The sequence below is a fragment of the Eleutherodactylus coqui genome, chromosome 2, assembly GCF_035609145.1.
Source record: "Eleutherodactylus coqui strain aEleCoq1 chromosome 2, aEleCoq1.hap1, whole genome shotgun sequence".
Taxonomy (NCBI): Eukaryota; Metazoa; Chordata; class Amphibia; order Anura; family Eleutherodactylidae; genus Eleutherodactylus; species Eleutherodactylus coqui.
The window spans coordinates 229,474,341-229,493,599 of NC_089838.1; the positions used below are offsets into that span (position 1 = coordinate 229,474,341).

The 19,259-nt window shown below is 43.2% G+C and overlaps 1 protein-coding gene across 5 annotated transcripts in view; it reads left to right on the forward strand.

Annotated features, from left to right (window-relative positions):
* The window catches only part of MYO5A (myosin VA), a 146,135-nt gene that overhangs the window by 44,768 nt on the left and 82,108 nt on the right, over positions 1-19,259 (forward strand). For all 5 annotated transcript variants that reach the window (XM_066592584.1, XM_066592583.1, XM_066592585.1 and 2 more), the window contains exons 2-5: positions 7,111-7,221; positions 8,804-8,975; positions 9,657-9,801; positions 12,025-12,181. In XM_066592584.1, coding sequence (XP_066448681.1) covers positions 7,111-7,221; positions 8,804-8,975; positions 9,657-9,801; positions 12,025-12,181 — 585 coding nt within the window. The remainder of the gene's footprint in view (positions 1-7,110; positions 7,222-8,803; positions 8,976-9,656; positions 9,802-12,024; positions 12,182-19,259) is intronic.

A 19,259-nucleotide genomic window follows, 5' to 3' on the forward strand; every position in this document is an offset into this window, starting at 1 on the left:
ACTCTTATACAGCTAGATCGATTGGATAAATAAAGGAGTTATGTTAGTTTTTTCCTCCCCCCCTTTAAAAAAACAAACATAGAAAACAGAAAAGCTCCATCACTAAGGGGTTAAGATCAGCTATCTAGTTGATGTGTATGCTGTCCCTTTAAATGTATTACAGTGCAGTGAACACTTGTTTCCCGATAAACTGTACTTTTTACAATTATCAGTAATCTCCACTCACTTCCTGTGTTTCTTCATATAATGATGGAAGATAAATGTAGATCACGCGCTAATGTGTCCGATAAGTGCGAGTTTCCTGAACACTCCGGAGATTTCACTACCTGTGGAGATGTTGCAGCAGCTGGAGAATTGCTGAGATGATTTCACCATCTCTTCCCCAAGAATCCTCCGGTCCTACACAAACACATAAGTTGGCTTTGGATGTTGACCTAAAGATTAGACATTATTTTTTATATATTTGTGTAAACTTCACTTCTCGTTCCCTTGTTGACTCGGATACAAAGAGGCTCATAGGAAGCACACTTCCCATTAGCAACATGACGTGGTAACACAAGGCAGAAGTGATCTTTGTCTTCAGCTGAAAGGCTGCACTGTTCCTATATTCCTCCTGGTCCGGCTCTTCACATCTGCCGCAGAGAACAGCATTGTTGGGGGAGCAACGGCAATCTTCTACACACTTCAGCGTTGGAATTGCAACCCCAAGAAGGAAAAGTCATGGAATTCTGGAAATCGCAGGATCGATGGACATGTTAATGATATGCAAATGAGTTAAAAACGGAAACAGAATATTTAAAACATTTCTATTACTTATCAAATATGTGAATGCACTTGGGCACGCAAATCATCCAGAAGCACTGCTGGCTCCCTTTTGCAAGTGTTGACCAGTGATGTTCCAGATGTACTCAATGGTAGACACATTTGGAGATCGTGCAGGCCATGGTAGCATGTTTTGGCCCATGAAGGTTGCACAAGCAACATACTGCCCGGCGTTGTCATGTTGAAAAATGGCTCCCGGGACACTTCGGAGAAGTCTCCATATCTCTGGTTTCATGACTAAATAAACCTAATTATGCCACTTCACACCATAATACCGATAATAGGAGCGGTGTAACGTTCCCTTGTGAAGGCTTCTTCACAGCACTGCCTACATGGTCTCCAGACCAATCTCTGGCTATCGGTTTCATCAGAGACCAAATACAATATTCATCACTGAAGAGGATAGACATCCATTCCAGCCTCCATTGCTATCTTGCTCTGCCGAATGATGGCCTTTGAGAGTGGTGGTGTGAGGTCAATGGCAGATCGACGTATAGGAGGCAGCGCACAATTGCACTCCAAGACTTTATCCAATTTTTGAGGCTTCACGTGGCTGAAAGAGTATGCTTTCGATCTTGCTTTGATACAATTTAAAACCCCCCTCCTACATGCCACAGATTGAAAATTTGATTATTTGCATATTTTAGCAACGCCTTCAACTTCCTTGATTTGCATAACCTAAACTTTTTCCTTCTTCGTGTTGCAATTTCAGCGTTGAGGAGTGTATATTTTTTCCAGAAGACTGCCGGTATTCCTGACTCTTGAGACACTTTCGCATGGTTAGTATTTGTGCTAGTATTTCGATACTGGCATGGATATCACACAACTGCAAGAAGCCATGCAAAACCAAAAAACATGAACGACTAATCTGCTAACAACATTTCACATCACTATTTGTAAGCCAGAAGTTGGAGAGAAACCTGCAGAGGGAGTATATTGGAAAGACTCGCTCTTCATCTGTGCTTTGGACCCAACACTGGTTTTGGTTGAAAAATTCTGACTGATGTGCTGCCATGAGTAACATTATTTCTGGTATAGGGAAATTTAATGGGCTTTTCTCCGTAAATGTTTATCAGCTATCCATAGTCCAGATGATAAATGTATCACTGCTGGGGGTCCAACTGTTGGGCCTCCTAGTGGACACAACGGCAGATCCTGAGAATGGACTGGTAGTATACATGCATGACCATTGGAATATGGTTTAAAGGGGACCTGTCATCTCTGATGTCTATTTTAGTAAATAATGGCTTTAGAAGTGTTTTTTTTTTTATAATTCTGTATTGTCATCCCTCAGCTATTCCTCTTAAAAATTTATGAATGCGTTGACAAATGGGAGTTACCAGTTGGAGTGTGTCTACATTGTCCAATCAGGTCTGTCAGTACCTCTATGTAAGGATCCACCTCCACCCCCTAGGGTATAAGAATAGTTAAGGCCCATTTACACACAACGATTATTGCTTGAAATTTGTTTAAAAGTCATCGTTTGAGCGATATTCGTTGTGTATAAATGCTCTCATCTTTCACTCTTCGGTTGAATGAGGATTTTTTTAGCGGTGCATAAAATCCATCGTTCAGCGGGAGTGAAGATAACACAGACTGCATGCCTGGTTTGCTGTCCATGGTGGTGAATTCTCCACGGGAGAGCTGAGTAAATTGTATTCAGCAGAGAACCCCCTTGCAGAACAATAGAGCTGTATGCAGAGAACAGACCACCTGCTGTTCTCTGCATACAGCTCCTGGAGGCTCATTAGCTTGCAAATGAAGGTGATGAGCTGCTAATGGACATTAGTGCCCATTAGCAGCTTATGCAAAACAATCTATCTTTTGAACAATTCTCTTTGCGTGTAAATGGGTCCTAAGAGAGAAACAGCACAATGCAGAGTTATAAGAAAGGATATTGTTTCATGGGGAATACTAGTATTTACTAAAACAGACTGGACAGGAGTTGTTACAGGTCCTCCTTAAAGTTGAACTGCTTTCTCAGGATCTCTTATGTCACCTAGATTTACATGGGACGATTCTGGAGCGCGGGAATTTATATGGGACAATTATCATTCAGAATCATTCAAAGAGGCCATTGGTCTGTTCTTGCCTGAGCTGTTGACTAGGCTCCATACAGCGACACTTCATCCAATCAAGTATTTTGTTCGTTACAATGTGGTTTTCTAATACATTCTGTCTACTTCATCTTTAACAGCCATGATAAGATTACCATCTACCCAGCTGTGACCACAATGAAGGATTGGCTGCGTCTGACCGTTCTGCCTTGTGACATGTATTAACAGCATTGTCTCTTCTATAACTATTTGCAGTGACTGAACTCGTCAGACACATTAACAACCTTATGTGCTTTAATAAAACATTAATTACAGTATTTTAATATAATTGTTTTTGCTTTTAAAATATAATCTGCTATTACTGCAGCATTGTTCTGCACAGCATTCTAATATAGTCAAGGGGGCGATTTAAGCAAGTTTTGTATCCTTTTTTAGTCTATTATTGGGTACAGTTGCAGTATCTGGTTTTTAAGATGGGCTTTTCTCATTTTGCAACCTGGAAAGTTGCTTAGCACTTTATGGTTAAAGATGAGTGCTGGCCTATGTACTCATTACACGGACTTAAAAGGGCTGTCCAGCTGTAAGTGATTGATCAATACTCAGGACAGGTCATCAATATGAGATCGGTGGAGCCACTGATCAGCTGTTCACGGGGCCAGAGCAATTTTATACTGAGTTGATTTCGCAGGAAGAAGACAGCTCCATTGTTAATGCAGTGGCTAGGCTTTGTATTGCAGGCCAAGTTACTACTGAAATGAATGAGAACTTTGCCTGCAATACCAAGCCTGCCCGCTGCATTAGGAACGGAGCTGTCTGCTTCCTGCAGAAATCGGTTCAGTGCCCAAACACACTGGTTGAGTTCCCGGTGGACAGACTTATGCTGAGGACAGACCATCAGTAATATATAAATGGAGAACCCCTTTAAGAAATCTTTTAAATGATTTATATGGTCAATAGACATAAATTTAGGAAATTTGAATTTTGACACTGGCTTTGAGCATAAATGTCACTCTATTTTTAGATTGTAAGCTCTTGTGTTCAGGGCCCTCACTCCTATTCTAGAGATTGTTTTAGTTTAATACTAGCTGATATATCGTGTGTTGAGCTGTGATTTTTATGACTAGCAGTTCTGGAATATACAAAGTGGGCCACAAGAAAGCTGTCCAAGAGAAAATCTGTGTTGCCCATAGAAACCAATCACAGAGCAGCTTTCATTTTACCTCAGCTGTGTAAGAAATGAAAGCTGAGTAGTGATTGGCTGCTATTGACAACAAAAATTACAGGGGAAATTGGTGAGTTTCCGACTTTAAATTATGCCAGTATTTGTCACAAACAGGTTTTGTGTTTTGTGTTTTATATATAAGATGTCCAGTAATGTCGGACTTGTAAAGTGCTGCAGAATATGGTGGCGCTCTATAAATAAAGCTGATTATTCCGTGTATATAGTTTGATTCTACTCTGTAGTTTTTGCTCTTTATTTTTGTCTATTCCTCTGTGCAGAGTTCATATGTCACTTATGTCTACATGGCCTGCTGATCCAGCAAGAATGTTTACATGAGCATTCGTTTGCCTGATCTGGCCAAGTGAAGCTGCCGATAGACCAGCAATTGTAATTCGCCAATTTCATTGATCCCGCGTGGCACAGAATGTTAAGGCAGCAGAAATGCAGTCCTAACCTCTCGCTCATGACCTGAAGGTTGTGGCTCAGGTAGCCGGCTCAAGGTTACTCAGCTCCCCATCCTTCCGAGATTGGTAAAATGAGTGCCCAGCTGGGGGGGTAAAAGATGACTGGGGAAGGCCATGGTAAACCACCCCGCAAAAACAGTCTGTTGAGAAAACATCCCAATATCAGTCATGGCTCTGTTCTTGGACCAGGGGACTTTACCTTGCCATCAAATAACTGCTCACATTACCAGTTTAGTAGAAAAAAAAGGAGAGCAGATTAGAGGTCTAGATTTGGTCTCTTGAGATGAGGTGTGATGTGTCTTTAGGGATACTTTAGTCTTCGGTTGTGGAACAAAGTTTTGTGTTATCAGCAAGTCAAGAATGAAAAGCTCTGCGCGTTCTTATGAGTCGATCAGACAAATGCCGTGTAAACAGTTTCTCTCCTGTATTTTCCTGGCATCTCTACCACATCACTTAATGTAAGAAAATGAAGGAGAAAAATCTCAGAAGGCTAGAAGATCCAATGAATAATTGCTCTATCACAGGACTGAACCTAAAACGTAACCTTTTATTTGATAATTCTATTATAAGGATATAACTGGGACCAAGATCCAGTCTATATACCTATTGTCTCACTGTTACTCAGGAGTAGCACTATTTAGGACAGCAAGGCAACTGTATGTCTAAATACTAACTAAACTGAATTGACTAGATAATACTGGCTGAGCTAAATTGTATCCCATCTCTCATATATGAGATACTCACAGGTACCAATCCTTTCTTAGGCCCAATGTCCACGGGCAAATTTGAATTGCGAAATCCGCAATTCAGCCTGCCCATAGGGAGACATGGGCATCTGTAGCTTAAAGGGGTGGTCTCGCGAAACCAAGTGGGGTTATACACTTCCGTATGGCCATATTAATGCACTTTGTAATATACATCGTGCATTAAATATGAGCCATACAGAAGTTATTCACTTACCTGATCCGTTGCTAGCGTCCTCGTCTCCATGGTTCCGTCTAAATTCGCTGGCAGCTTGCTTTTTTTAGACGCGCTTGCGCAGTCCGGTCTTCTCCTTTCAGCACGAGCCGCTTCAGTGTGCTCCCCGCTACAGCTCTTCTGCGCATGCGCAGACGAGCTGTCACTGCTCGGGAGCGCGCTGGAGCGGCCATTCTGTACCTTCCTCTGTTGGAGGAAGGTGCAGAGCTGCCGAGCTGTCCGGAGAAGCCGCCCAGCTGTCCCGCCGTCCAGCTGTCCTGGTAAGTGATGGGCCGGGGGGGCTGCCGCTGTGCCGGGCTGCGCCGGGGGGGGGCCTGTCGCTGCGCCGGGGGGGGGCCTGTCGCTGCGCCGGGGGGGGGGCCTGTCGCTGCGATGGGGGGGGGGGGGCTGTCGCTGCGCCGGGGGGGGGCTGTCGCTGGGCCGGGGGAACTAGCGCTGGGCCGGGGGGGGCTGTCGCTGCGCCGGGGGAACTAGCGCTGGGCCGGGGGGGGGGGGGGGCTGTCGCTGCGCCCGGGGGAACTAGGGCTGGGCCGGGGGGGGGCTGTCGCTGGGCCGGGGGGGCTGCCGCTGTGATGGGGGGGGGGGGGCTGCGCCGGTTACCTTCTGCCTGGCGGTGGGTGACAGGTCGGCCGTGTTCACTCCAGGGGTCCGGTCGGCGGCTGCGGGGCGTCTGGTTGCCATGGAGACACAGCTGGTAGCGTCTCGGGAGCGCGCACGTCGGGCTACAGCAAGCGATGCGAAAAGAGCCGGCGGCCATCTTGGGAAAAAGTTTTATAAGTTGCTGGAACGGTAAGTAGAAACCAGCTAGGAAAGTCATTTACAGGGGTAATTAGTAATGTATGTTTAATTAGGGGGACTGGGCAAAAAAAAAAATTCACTGCTTCCTCGGGACATCTCCTTTAATTAAAGCATGTGGACTTCTTTTGTGAACCCTCTGTTCCGCATGCTCGGTTTTGCTACTGCGCATGTGCTTCGGTGCGCTGGACGGCACTTCCGCACACATATGCCGTAAAGACCTAGACAGGTGCACGTGGTCCTTGACCGTGAGCAAGGTCAGATTCCGCTGCAGGCTCAGTTATATTAATACCAATTTGATCTCTACACCTTAACCCAGAGGCCACTCATTATATAAGAGAGCCATTGTACTTCCCACTTAACCCTTTCTAATCCAATTTGTATCCTGGTTTTCCTAGGGGGCCTGCTCTTTTTTTGCCATTATACAACGGCGCTATCTGCTGGCTAAAGCCAGAACTGCATGAGGTGACACATTGGATAGGCTCCAACAGCAGAGAGGCTGTCAATATACAGTAAGAGAACCCCGACGGACGTCTTCCAACATTTGAGTTGTACAGCCTTAAATCATAATGTCTTCAGATGTCAGACTGTGGATTGGAAAGGGTTAACATTCTTTCCTATGAGGCTCAATCGAGTCACTTCCCTAGTTTTGAATAATTCAATGGTGTAAAAAGTTGCAGGTTACTATAACAAAGGTATTAACCTAAACTAATCTAAATGTATAAAACTGGCTTAAAAGCTTCAACATAATCTCCTCCTGTTATCATTTCAGTATGCGAGGGTATGGATCCCGGATCCAGAGGACGTTTGGAAATCTGCCGAGATTCAGAAAGATTATAAGCCAGGAGACGCCGTTCTTCACCTACAGCTTGAGGAAGGCACGGTATGGTTGCATCCAAGTGACGGAGATGCAGTTTAGAAGTGATGATGTATTAAGGCTGTTCATTAGCTGTCATGTATAAAATGTGTCTCTTGCGCCCCCGCTATTGTCTTCGTTTGCACAGTCTTCCAGTCCTGATGTTACTGATCCTAATACATCTTCGGGGATATTTTCATTGGTCTTTATAATTAAACCGACAAGAATCCTGCCCGTGAGCGGTGCGCTGGATGTATGTGAGCCATACGTTGCAGTTGTCCTACTTTCTATGGGCTGTCGTCCTATTGGATTCACAGATCCTCTGGCTATTTCTTTCTGGTCTACAATGCAGACTGTCCTCTTCACAAAAGCATCTGTTTAGTTTCTAAATCTATTACCCCGTGCAATCACAAAAATACATTATTTGTGCTACTTTGCACAAAAAAAAAATAATCAGGGCATTGAATGTATAGCAACTTTGTGCAGCTTGTAGGGGATTTGCAGCCTTTTACTATTCAGTAGACTATATTGTATGGGAGCAGAGGTACATTTACACTGAAAGATTGCTCAAACGACAGTTTGAGTGACAGTTTTGAGTGATCATCTTTGCATAACTCTTAAGTAGCTAATCAGCTACTTAAAGAGTTAAATGCAGGCGGAGCGGGACACTGCTGATAACTCAGAGAAAAGCAGCTGTTTTGTATATGCAAACAGCTGCTTTGTTCTCAGTTATCAGCGGTTACCCGCTGAGTGGATGGCTCTGAGAAACAGCAGGATCGCTGACGGCTGCTTTGTTCTCCAAGCTTTCAGCTGGTATCCTGCTGAGAAATCCCAGCAGGATACCAGCTTAAAGAATGCTATCAGCGCCGCCCGCTGAGAAAATCAGCAAGCGGCACTGATAATTCTAGCTTGCTAGAAATCACCGATGAACAATTAGCGCACAAACAGTGCACGATGGCCGTGCGATTAGACACGATTATCGCTCAGAAGATGGCTTTTGAGCGATAATCGTTGTCTAAATAGGCCTCAATACTAAAGTTCATAGTAGTTTAGATTGCAACCTGTTTGTATGACACATAAAACCTTAAGGCCGTTTTCACACGGGCTACAAAATCGCACGATTTTGTAGCGATGCAGCAGTACTACAAAACGCATGTATGTGAAGCCCATGGTTCCTAATGGGTTCCGTCACATTAGCGATGTTTTGTCTGTTGCTAGAGAAAAAAAATTGCGGTATGCTCTATACAACTGCGATTTGCAATATTTTGTAGCCCATGTTTCCCTATGAAGCCTCCTTGTATATCGCATTACACGAACTTGCAACTTTCGTGCAATGCGATTTTAACATTAAAAAGCCCTATTAACTTGTGATAAAATTGTGCATAGCAGCAATGCAAGATTTTTATTTTTCTCAAGAAAAAGCATCACTGACGCTACTAAATCGCGTGTACAAAGCTGTGATATCGCAGCGATCTTGTAGCTGCGATATCGCTGTCGCCTGTGTGAAAGAGGCCTAAAGGATTTTTCAGCCATACCATAGGATGTAGAGGGGATCTAGATAGGCCAAAATATTGGTAAAAATTAAAGTGTCTTTTTTTTTCCCCCAAAGGGGTTAGAGTACCGTCTAGATGCCAAGACAAAGGAACTGCCGCCATTGAGAAACCCTGATATTCTGGTAGGAGAAAATGACCTCACTGCCCTGAGCTATCTCCATGAACCAGCCGTCCTCCACAACCTCAAAGTCCGCTTTATAGACTCCAAACTAATTTACACGTACTGCGGTGAGTGCGCACGGGAACATTTCATCTTCGAGACATTGTGTGTTTCTGCCACCTCCTTTATACTCTAGTGGAAGCCCCCGGTGAGACCCTCACAGCTTCTCTACAGACCACAACATCTGTGCTGTTCTCCTCTGTACGTTTACAGTCATGGCTGTTTAACAGATGCCTGGCAATTAGATACGTATAGAGGAGATGACTAGGGCTATCTGTAGGCTTACAAGCCTGGGTCACTGCTTTCAGAGCTTCATTGTAAGATGATAAATCAAAGTCATGGCTTATATTGAAGTCATTAGTCACAGATTCTCCACTGACTCAGGAAAGTTTCTATGTGGGTCAGATGATGATTGGATGATACCGTCACTAGGACTCTACCCGCTATCTGAAAATTCAAATACCTTGTCGTCCATGTAAGGCATAGATGTGCTTAAGCTGACGGAGTGGAAGGTGTTCTTATAGAATGGCTCTCCATTCTGGGACATTGGCAGTGCTGATCTGTGCTGGTCTATATTCCTTGCTGTTCTTCAAGTAGTGTAGTGTATATTATAAACTGGTAGTTTGGACCCGTATTTCTCATGACATGTAGCATTCGCATGACCGATCATGAAGTCTTTTATACTTTACTCGTAAGGGTGTAATTTTCACTCACTAATTATCGCATGTTTTGTTTGTATTGCTTTTCAGGCATAGTCCTTGTAGCGATAAACCCTTATGAGCAATTACCCATCTATGGAGCCGATATCATCAATGCATACAGCGGGCAGAATATGGGGGACATGGATCCCCATATTTTTGCAGTGGCAGAAGAAGCATATAAGCAAATGGCCAGGTTTGTTTCAATTTATATTAAAATATTGGAAAGATTTCTAAATATTGCTATATCTATATAATATGGCCATGATTGACCGAGATGGGAATACACCTTTACATTATAGTGGGTTCACTTTTACAGAACATCATAATCTAGCGCATTTGTGACTGAATGCAGGATGCTACTTTAAGAATGTGTCTGGCATTTTTCGATATAACTTATCCATTTCCAAGCCCCTTTCTACCAACCTCTAAAACCATCTATAAGGCTACCTACACACGGATGAGCACGATATTGAGCCGAGAGACTTGCCCGATACAGCGCCCGTCAACCTGCATTTTACCTGTGGATGCGAGGCAATTTTAAGGCAAAATCTCCTTCTGTGAAGCGTTGATCCTCTCGTGTGAGTTTCCCATGCAATAGCGGATCAGCAGTGTTTATGATTGATTTGCATGGGAAACCTCACATCGCATGGTATGCAGAAGTCATGCGATGTATTTAAGGTCCCATTGAACTCAATGGGCACTTTGTTCCCGAGGAACGCAAAAACAAAATTTAAACATGCAGTGATTTTTTTTTCCCCCCTCGCCGCATTACAGCGAGGGAAAGCATCTCTCATATGTATGACTCCATTCAAAAGAATAGAGTTCATATTCGCGCAAGTTTTGTAAGTCTTGCAAAGCACAAAACTCGCATGAGATCCTTAGCCACATGAAACCGGCCGAAAGATTGGGGGTTTTTTTGTATTTTCTCTTCCTCTGGCTCTGTGATTGTTGAATGATTTCATTCCTGGACCAGTGGTGGTTCTGCATCATATCAAAATTTCAGGGTTGAAGGGTGCCAGGTTCTTGGTAAATAAGCTTCTGGAGTCGGCCTCCATCCTGAAATGCAGCGGCCAGAGGTGTTGGTAGAAATTCTTCTGCGCCCAGATCTGTGAAGATGTTCATTTCAGCATTTAGCGCTGCGCTTCATGCTGTCAGAGGCTCCCATTATTTTCAATCACTGCGATTTTTAAAAAAATTTTTTTTTTTGCGGAATCTGTTCTATTTTTTGGCGTCTAGCGCTCTTCATAAATGATAAGTGCTAAAAGCTGGCGTCAGCCGCAGATTTAAATCGCGGCACTTTCAGCAACACCTGTGTGAGGGAGGCCTAGGGGTGTATTTACACAGGGGCGAGTTCTGTGTGTTGTAAGAAGCAAGAAAATAGCATGATAATAGAACCCATTGTTTTCAAGGGGGTATTTATATGGGCCACTTTACTCTCGCAACAATGTTGCAAGATCGAAAGATCGCAGCTTGTTCTATTTTTCTACAAGTCTGCAGAAATCTTGGCCATTATGTCTAGTGAGGGAGAAAAAAAATCATATCGCACTCATATGTACATGCAGGTTTCATGCGAGTGTGCGATTTTTAAGTTTTCCTTTTGAAGGTTCGTGTGATCTTGATGCATATGACAAACACATGTTCAGCGATGTGATGCGATTTTCTCACAAATCACATCAGACTCTCATAGAAAATCACAGTTTTCCAATCATTATATCGGTCTGAGTTTCTCGCACTAATGGCGCACTTGCCCGTATAAATGCCGCCTAAATCCATATTTCTATCCGTGACACAGTTGTTAACGGAGAAGCATCGCATCCAGTGTGTTCTATTAGCCCTATTTTTAGTCCACAGCCTAGTTTCCAGACCTTCGCTCTGTTGTTTGTGCAGCGGTTACGCTGTCTATTCATTTGTCTTCTACATCTTAGCACTTGGCATTGTAGGATCACACAGCTTTCTCCTTTTTCTCACGTTACTATACTTCATTTTTGGTTTCTGCATAGGACGATGCAGAGGATCTCCACAGACTGCATGTGTGTGTCTTTAAGATATGTGTAAGGTCAGGAGGGAACATGTCTTGAGCTGCACCTTTGGGCTTGTCTAGGGTCCGCAGCATGTGCGGGCCAGCTCTGGTAATGATTCAGCCGGTGTTAAGCTTGGGTAGAGTTGCACTAATGGGGGACAGTTAATGTAGAAGAAGCAGTTCAGACAGAAAAATGTTAATGTCTTACTCTAGAGATAGCTGGGCACCGCAAAAGCCCATTGACAGTCTGGAGGACTCCTTGTTGCAAGTTTAGATGTAACCATTTAATTTTCTATATATTTAACAAAGTTTCTGGACAAAAAAATAAGTATACCACACCATATACTTTTTTTTTATACAGACCTGTCAATTTGTAAGTCTGTTTGTGTCTCACAGGGACGAGAGAAATCAGTCCATCATTGTCAGCGGAGAATCCGGAGCTGGAAAGACCGTATCCGCTAAATATGCCATGAGGTACTTTGCTACGGTCAGTGGGTCTGATACTGAAGCAAATGTTGAAGAGAAGGTGCTGGCTTCTAACCCAATCATGGAGGTAGGTGATGTCTGTGTGGCTAATCAGAAAAGGGTGGATTTAACCCCTTCTGCAAAGACTATTGTAATATGTCAGCATTCAGATTTTTTTTTTCTTTTTTTCCGTGAACATTATCAACATTCTGTAGGCTTGTCTAGTAATTCTTCCAACCAATGGACCGCATTTACTTGGAAGACACTTTCTTGCTTTCATATGCACACCTATACATCCGAAATCTTCATTCTCAGGCCTCATGCCCACGGGCGTGGCGGACTCTGCTAGCGGAATAGCGCAGTGGAGTCCGCCACGGCGCCCCCAAAACCCTCATACTCACCTCCGGGTTCCGCTGCATTATTCCCGTCCCTTGAGCCAGCGCGCATGGGCAGTACACCGCATGGCGTGCCGGCAGTGCGGGAAGATGTGGCCAGCAGTGGGCGGGAACGCGTATTTCCGCGATACTTCCGCTCTGCTACAGCGGAAGTATAGCGTGACGGCTGGCTTCCATTAACTACAATGGAAGCCGGCCGCGTGTATTTCTGCGGCAATTAGAGCATGCCGTGGTTTCTTTCACACTGTGGAATTCCACTGTGTGAACATTGAGCTATTAGGTTCAATAGACCTACTAGCTGCAACATAACGCTGCGCATTTCCGCCACGTAAAACATGGCAGAAGTCTGTCCGTGGGCATTAGCCCTTAGGGTGGACTCACATGGATGTATTTGTGCACGCAATACGCATGGACTAGAGCCCATTGATTTCAGTGGGTTCTCCCCAACTATGCATTTTGCGCACACATTTCGCTTGTACAAAAAAACCCCCCATCATGCTCTATCTTTGTGCATCTTTGCGTAGCAAAGGCCCCATAGGAGTTTATGGGTGGGGGCTCTAATGTGCTCCCAATTCCCATGTAATTGCACATTATGCTGCGCAATTTTGCAGAAAATTGAATATACTAGGGACTAGTTGGGCTTCTTAGACTTTTAAATCAGTATAAATGGTTCCTGACAGCGCAAAAGGGTACTGTAAATTGTGTTAAAACTTGTGCAAAAAGACATTTTGCGTTTACACTCGTGTGAGGCCGCCCTTAGTCTTATATGCAGAAATGTTGGGATATAGTTGATATATTCACATAGTAATTTGATGCTCTGTAATATCAGATTGTCTTCCTTCTAGTTCACGCTAGCGTTAGGGGGTTCCATTTTCCTGCTCCTTTCAGGGATCGAGAAAACTGCAACCCCTAGCTAAATGAATCCGTTTGACGGAACTTAACTGCGACAAACAGACCCCATTGACTATAATGGGGTCCATCTGGTTTCCTTTTGTCCGTCTGGTGTTGTATAGGACGAAATGGTGCAGGAATCCGCAATGGGGGTTCTGAATGGGTCCCCCAATACTGATGTGGATAAGTGCTTATTTCACCAATTGCATTTCATTTTGCTTTTCTTCGTGAGACATCTGATCACATGGCTTCCATTGCTGTAAGCCTGCAGAACAGCTGTTGTCAGCAAAGTAGGGAGGGCTGCAGATTTATCAGTGATGTGGGGGAGAATGGTGTCCATTTAAATAGTCTTTCAGCTGTTGCTTAGAGAAGGGGACCAGTTTGGGACCCCCCCCCCCCCCTGCATTAGGACATAAGACAAGGAGTTGCCTGAGTGACATGCGACAAATGATTAGATCTGGGAAACCAAATGGATGGAATTGGGATGCTCTAAAAGTAGCCGCAGCGTGTTCCCGATGCTTTAGCACTGAGTCACTTGCAGAACTGCTGATTTCCATGGAGTTTCTGCAGCGCATTGAGTTAATCATTAATAAGCCCTTGAAGGTCTTGCTGAGCGGAGCTGGATACATGCTGCCACCCTACACTGTCCTCTGCTGAGACATCACTACACATTGACTTCCATGTTAATGAGAAATTAAATGTGTTTCCTGTGTTGAATAATAACTGCAGTCCTCACCTTGTCTGGCTGTGGGTGACTGCTCTCTAGTTATGGTCTGCACTTAAGTCATGAATATTTAAAGAATTCTAATTAAAATTTAGCTTTTTGATGCATTTAGTGTACAGTAAATTAATTTTTGCTGTTATTTTTTTCCCTCTAAGTGTATTATTATAAAACAACATTGCTTTATCGCTCCCCTTCTGACATTGTGAAACCAGGCTATGTCCTTACTTTACGAAATGTTTTTGCGCTCAGTAAGAGAAACCAAGTAATCTTGTAGATCTGGGAGGGAGACCCGATCTAGTTGCTGCAGCCCATACCGGTGGAGAGCCACACTGAGTTGGAGGAGTTCTCTCCCATCTTGCCATAAATATAGCCTGCAGTGCCGACAATTTACTTTTGGCCTCCAGCAGGGTTATTAGCCAAAAAGAGCAGGTACTTACAATAATGACAAGAGACTCCTGGTTTGTCTACCAAGCTTAATAACCAATCACAAGGTGAAGGTAGGTGGTTCAAACCTAAAGTGGGCCCTGTTCAGCAGATTCATGGTGCTGGATTAAGTGTTGATTCGTCAGTAAGCCTGGTCTCACACAAACTGATCGGATTCCACATGCAGGAGTCCACAGTGAAATCCGACCCTGTGCCCGGCCAGTATCCGCACATTCCTGTATTTAATCTGTATACGGATGGTCTGGACGGCTCGGGAATGTTCTATTTTTGTTAATGGATGTGGAATGCTACGGATCGTCCGCATAGGTGACAATTGTGGATTCTGCAATCCAAATCCGGGTTGTGGGAGACTGGGCTAAAGGTGCATTTACACATACAGATGATCGCTCAAAATTCGTCAGAAACTGACAGTTTTAGTGATCATTTTGCATTAGGTAATATAATAGACTAATCAGTAATGAATAAAGCTAGTAGCTTCATTTGCATGTATTTGGAGAACAGTGGGTGGTCTGTTCTCTAAATACATTGCTATTGTTCTCCCGCGGGACAGCAGCTGTTAAAGAATATTATTAGCACTGCCCGCGGAGAACTCAAGGTGCGTGTCCTCTTATTAGGGACGACTGTTTTCATGCTGACCTGAAGTCAGCGATGGAGGAAAAGTGCAAGGTGAGAGATTTTATCTTGGTAATGAGTGTCTACTAGGCGGAAAAATATGGTGGCCACCAAACTTTGACTACCGTTCTTAGGTTTTGGATAGAAATATAGTAATCTTATTAATAACTTTAGTCCAGGCCTAAATGAAGTGGTTTTGCTACCGGACAGTTGTAGTGCTTTTGTTTTTTCTTACTATTGTATCAATGAGAGTATATATATTTTTTTATTTTGGACATATTAAACCGTTGCCCTTGCATTGTCTACAGAAAGCAGTTGAATTTCTGCTTGTGTAGAACATTCTTCTGCTGTGTGTTTGACGTAGACTACAGCTGATAAACACTGTCTTATGACCAATTTCTCAAGGGGTGAAAGGATGATCACGGTTGTCAGTCATGGATCATTGGTTTCAGAATACATGGTGCATTGTGTTTTGTAGAACAAGTGTAAGTAGGACAGGGTCTTTTTGGTATATCGCACACTGTATTTATTTATGGCAGCAAGAAAAGGATCTAGCATTCATAAAATCACAGCTTTATTGAGACATATTAAATTCCCAACAGAAAGGACATACAATGGCGGGAACAGCTGATGCATTTCAAGCTGCCACAGCAGCTCTTAGGCCAGGCTCACACCAGTGTATTTTAATTGTATTTTACTCATGTGATGTACGAATGTCTACTACCGGTACACTGTGACAATTCAAATACATTGATTTTCGCTGTATACGAATGCCTATAAATTACTGAATTAGATTAATTTCCTTTACATGTCAAAGAGAAATGTGAAGGGCACCTGGATCCTATAGAGAATTTATAATGGCAGGAATTACTGGTGCATCTCCTCCGGAAGAATGGGTGTAGACATCGGTTGGGCGACTTGATATCCTCCAATATTCATGTAAGCAGCAGTTGAAACATTGCGGCATTTTTTTGCAAAGTATGGAATAATAATTATGCATTTTAGAAGATGAGTTGCTGGTAATTTTCCCCCTCATGCTGCTTACATGAATTTTGGAGGATGTCTGTTGGAAATTGGATGCATGGTCCACATCTGGGTAAGCCTGCATGAACAGAATTATCTCTCCCCTCTGAAAGTGAGGAAATATTGTGTGCAGTAGTCAGACTATTAGACTTTAATGGTTGGTCGACTTGAGTTACAGGGGAGGGGCAGGTGACTGCCACAACTTCGGATTGGTTGCTGTATGCTACCAGATGCCCTCCCATCTGTTGTCCTTGGTCCGCAGTAATTCTCTTACCCTGGCGGACTGCCATCTCACCACTCTCTCATAATCTGCCCTTCCTGCCTCCTGTCATGCATGCCGCTGTTCAGCCTTCTCGGCTACCACCTCAGCAACTGACACTCTCTCTGTCTGCCTCTCCTGCTGGATTCTTAACTCCTGTCCTCCGACAATCCAGTTACCTGTCATTGTGCATCTCTCCACCCATATTTCTGGTGGAGACGAGATGCACCAGTACCAGAAATACTTGCCATTACCCCAAAGCTTGAACTTTAATGAGTCTCCTCAGCTTCCCCAGATATATATTACATAGTGTTAGCAGAACCCAAGCTTACACACAATAGGCTGGTGGGACTCGCCATTATGCAATTGTTGCCCTATAGGTTTAGCTGACCATATACACATGTTTTGGGACTGTCCCTGGTTGGCTAGGTATTGGAAAGGAGTAAGATGATATTAATGGAGTATGATAAAACCCATATAACTGTAACCCCTTATATATGTATTTTGGACTATGTAAACTATCTTCCGTTGGCAGATGTATTGAAGTGTTCTGTGGCGAGAATGTCCATAGAAATGGACACAAGGTATCTCCTACTTGTATGGAGTTTATTAACAAGGTTAATTGGTTTATCAATATGGAAACATATGTATATATGTAACATGGATATAGAAGAAAAGGTGAGGAATTTATGGTCGTCTTGGTTGTATAGATCTGGGTTAGCATCTTCTGCTCTGCTCTGGGATTGCCATAGAGTAAGGAAATCCTTGTCCGCCAGTCGATGATGATGATAATGTATGTTGCACTTGTTACCTGTTAAGAGGAGTAAGATGTGCTACTAAGTACTACTGTATATTTTGCAGCTGCCATATGATATAGAATAGCAATATTATCCTAGTAAGTGCTGAAAGGGAATATCTGCTATACACTCTGTAATATGTTTTGTTTGGGGTGGGGAGTCGGGGGGTGGGGGGTGGGGGGTGTTTCTATTGTTTGAAGTATATAAAATGTTGATTTAAAAATTACATGATTTTAAAAAAGTAAATAAAAAATCGTCATTTTTACCACAACATGTACGTACATAAAACAAAACCCCTGAAAAAATGACACATTGCATATTTTTCCATTTCACCCCACTAAAAATTTTTTTTTTTTACATTTTTCAATATATTATATGGTACATTAAGTGGTGCCATTAAAAATATAACTTTTGCCGCAAAGGACATTCTCTTTTATGGCTAAATTGTTGGGGGAAAAAAACAGATAAAATTTTTGGAAAGCAGGGAGGAAAAAAGATGAAAATAAAAAATTGAAAAATTAAACAAAATGCACATAGTGTTTGAGCACTGCATTTAACGTACATGGCTCATGGAATACATTTTTCATTCATTATGTAACTAGTCCCCTAGTATACATACGGAAAGTCAGCTAGTGTTTTATCTATCTCTCTATGTTCAGTTTCTCAGTCTGTGTGATGCTATTATATGGATCCTACCACAGAAACTGCATAGAATGGGATACAGGCCCGCCTAATACAGTTACTGGTAATGATCACACAGTCAAAATGAAGATCACAGCTCATCTTCCTGACTGTATTCTTATGGTCTGCAGCTTATTTAGGTGTATGCAGAATGTAATAGTCAAACTGTCCACCCAGCAGGCAGAAATGGTATAGCCTCTATCTAATGCTCTGCTGACGCATCATGGGATTATTGTGAAAGTGAAAGCAAACCTCTCTGTCTAGATGGTGTCTGATAAGCATCAGATATGGGACTGCACTTCATAGAAGTGGCTGTAATACACATCTCCCGAGTATGACAGGCAACCAGGTGAGGGGGGCAGAGATAAAAATCAAGAAACGTATTTCCTAAACTGGCTCTTTAAACATATCTACATGCCCCTCTATTAACTCGATGAAGGCCAAAACTGTGTCCTTTTCGTCTCCATCAGGCCAGTATGCATTGGCATACCTCTTTTTTTCAATTATATACGGAAGTGCAGCAGACTGCAAAAATCCTTCTTAGAGGGATCTTACAGTAACAAGATACCTTGTTGTAGCTTTTAACCTTAGAGCCTGTAGGTGATGGATGCCACAGCCTGACAGCTGTCATAGACCTCTGCGATATGAATATCTATCTCTGATGAAAGTCTTGAACGCTGTTTAGACACAACCTAACAACCGTGAATGTTCCATGCGTTGCACTATGTAGCAGCCCCAGTTTTCATCAGTGGTTTATCGTTTCAACTTCTATCCATTTAACAAAGTACTAGGTCAGTGACCATCGTTAACCCCGCTAATGAAAAGGCCAGGAAATGATGGCTCGTTGTTCGTGTGAACACTGGCATGCTGCCGCTTTCCCCAAACTCCCACAGATAATAAAATATTAAATGTCTCCTGCTGACGGCATTAGAGGACTGTGTACAAATGCAGCAATCTAAAAATACCGATCACATGGTGGGAGCGCGAGGACACCACCTTCTCTTGTGCAGAAGTGCTGCCGAGATGAATGTGTTTCAGTGTGATTTTTTTTTTTACGTGCAAGCCAAGAATCATGTGGAAGGACGAGTCATAATACAGTCTCATGTCTGGAAGCAAGAGCCGTATAGCATTACAGCATACTTCAATTCATGCACGTATTCATCTTCACAATACATCTTATGTCTGCCCTTATTTCTAACATCCTACCTGTGCTCTCCGTTTTACTAATGATCTTGGGTCATCATCAGAACCTTCCACTCCGGCCTTCTAGACTTTTTCAAGCTGCCCCAGTTCTCTAGAATGCTCTACCCCAGACAATCTGCTTAATCACGAATATCTAA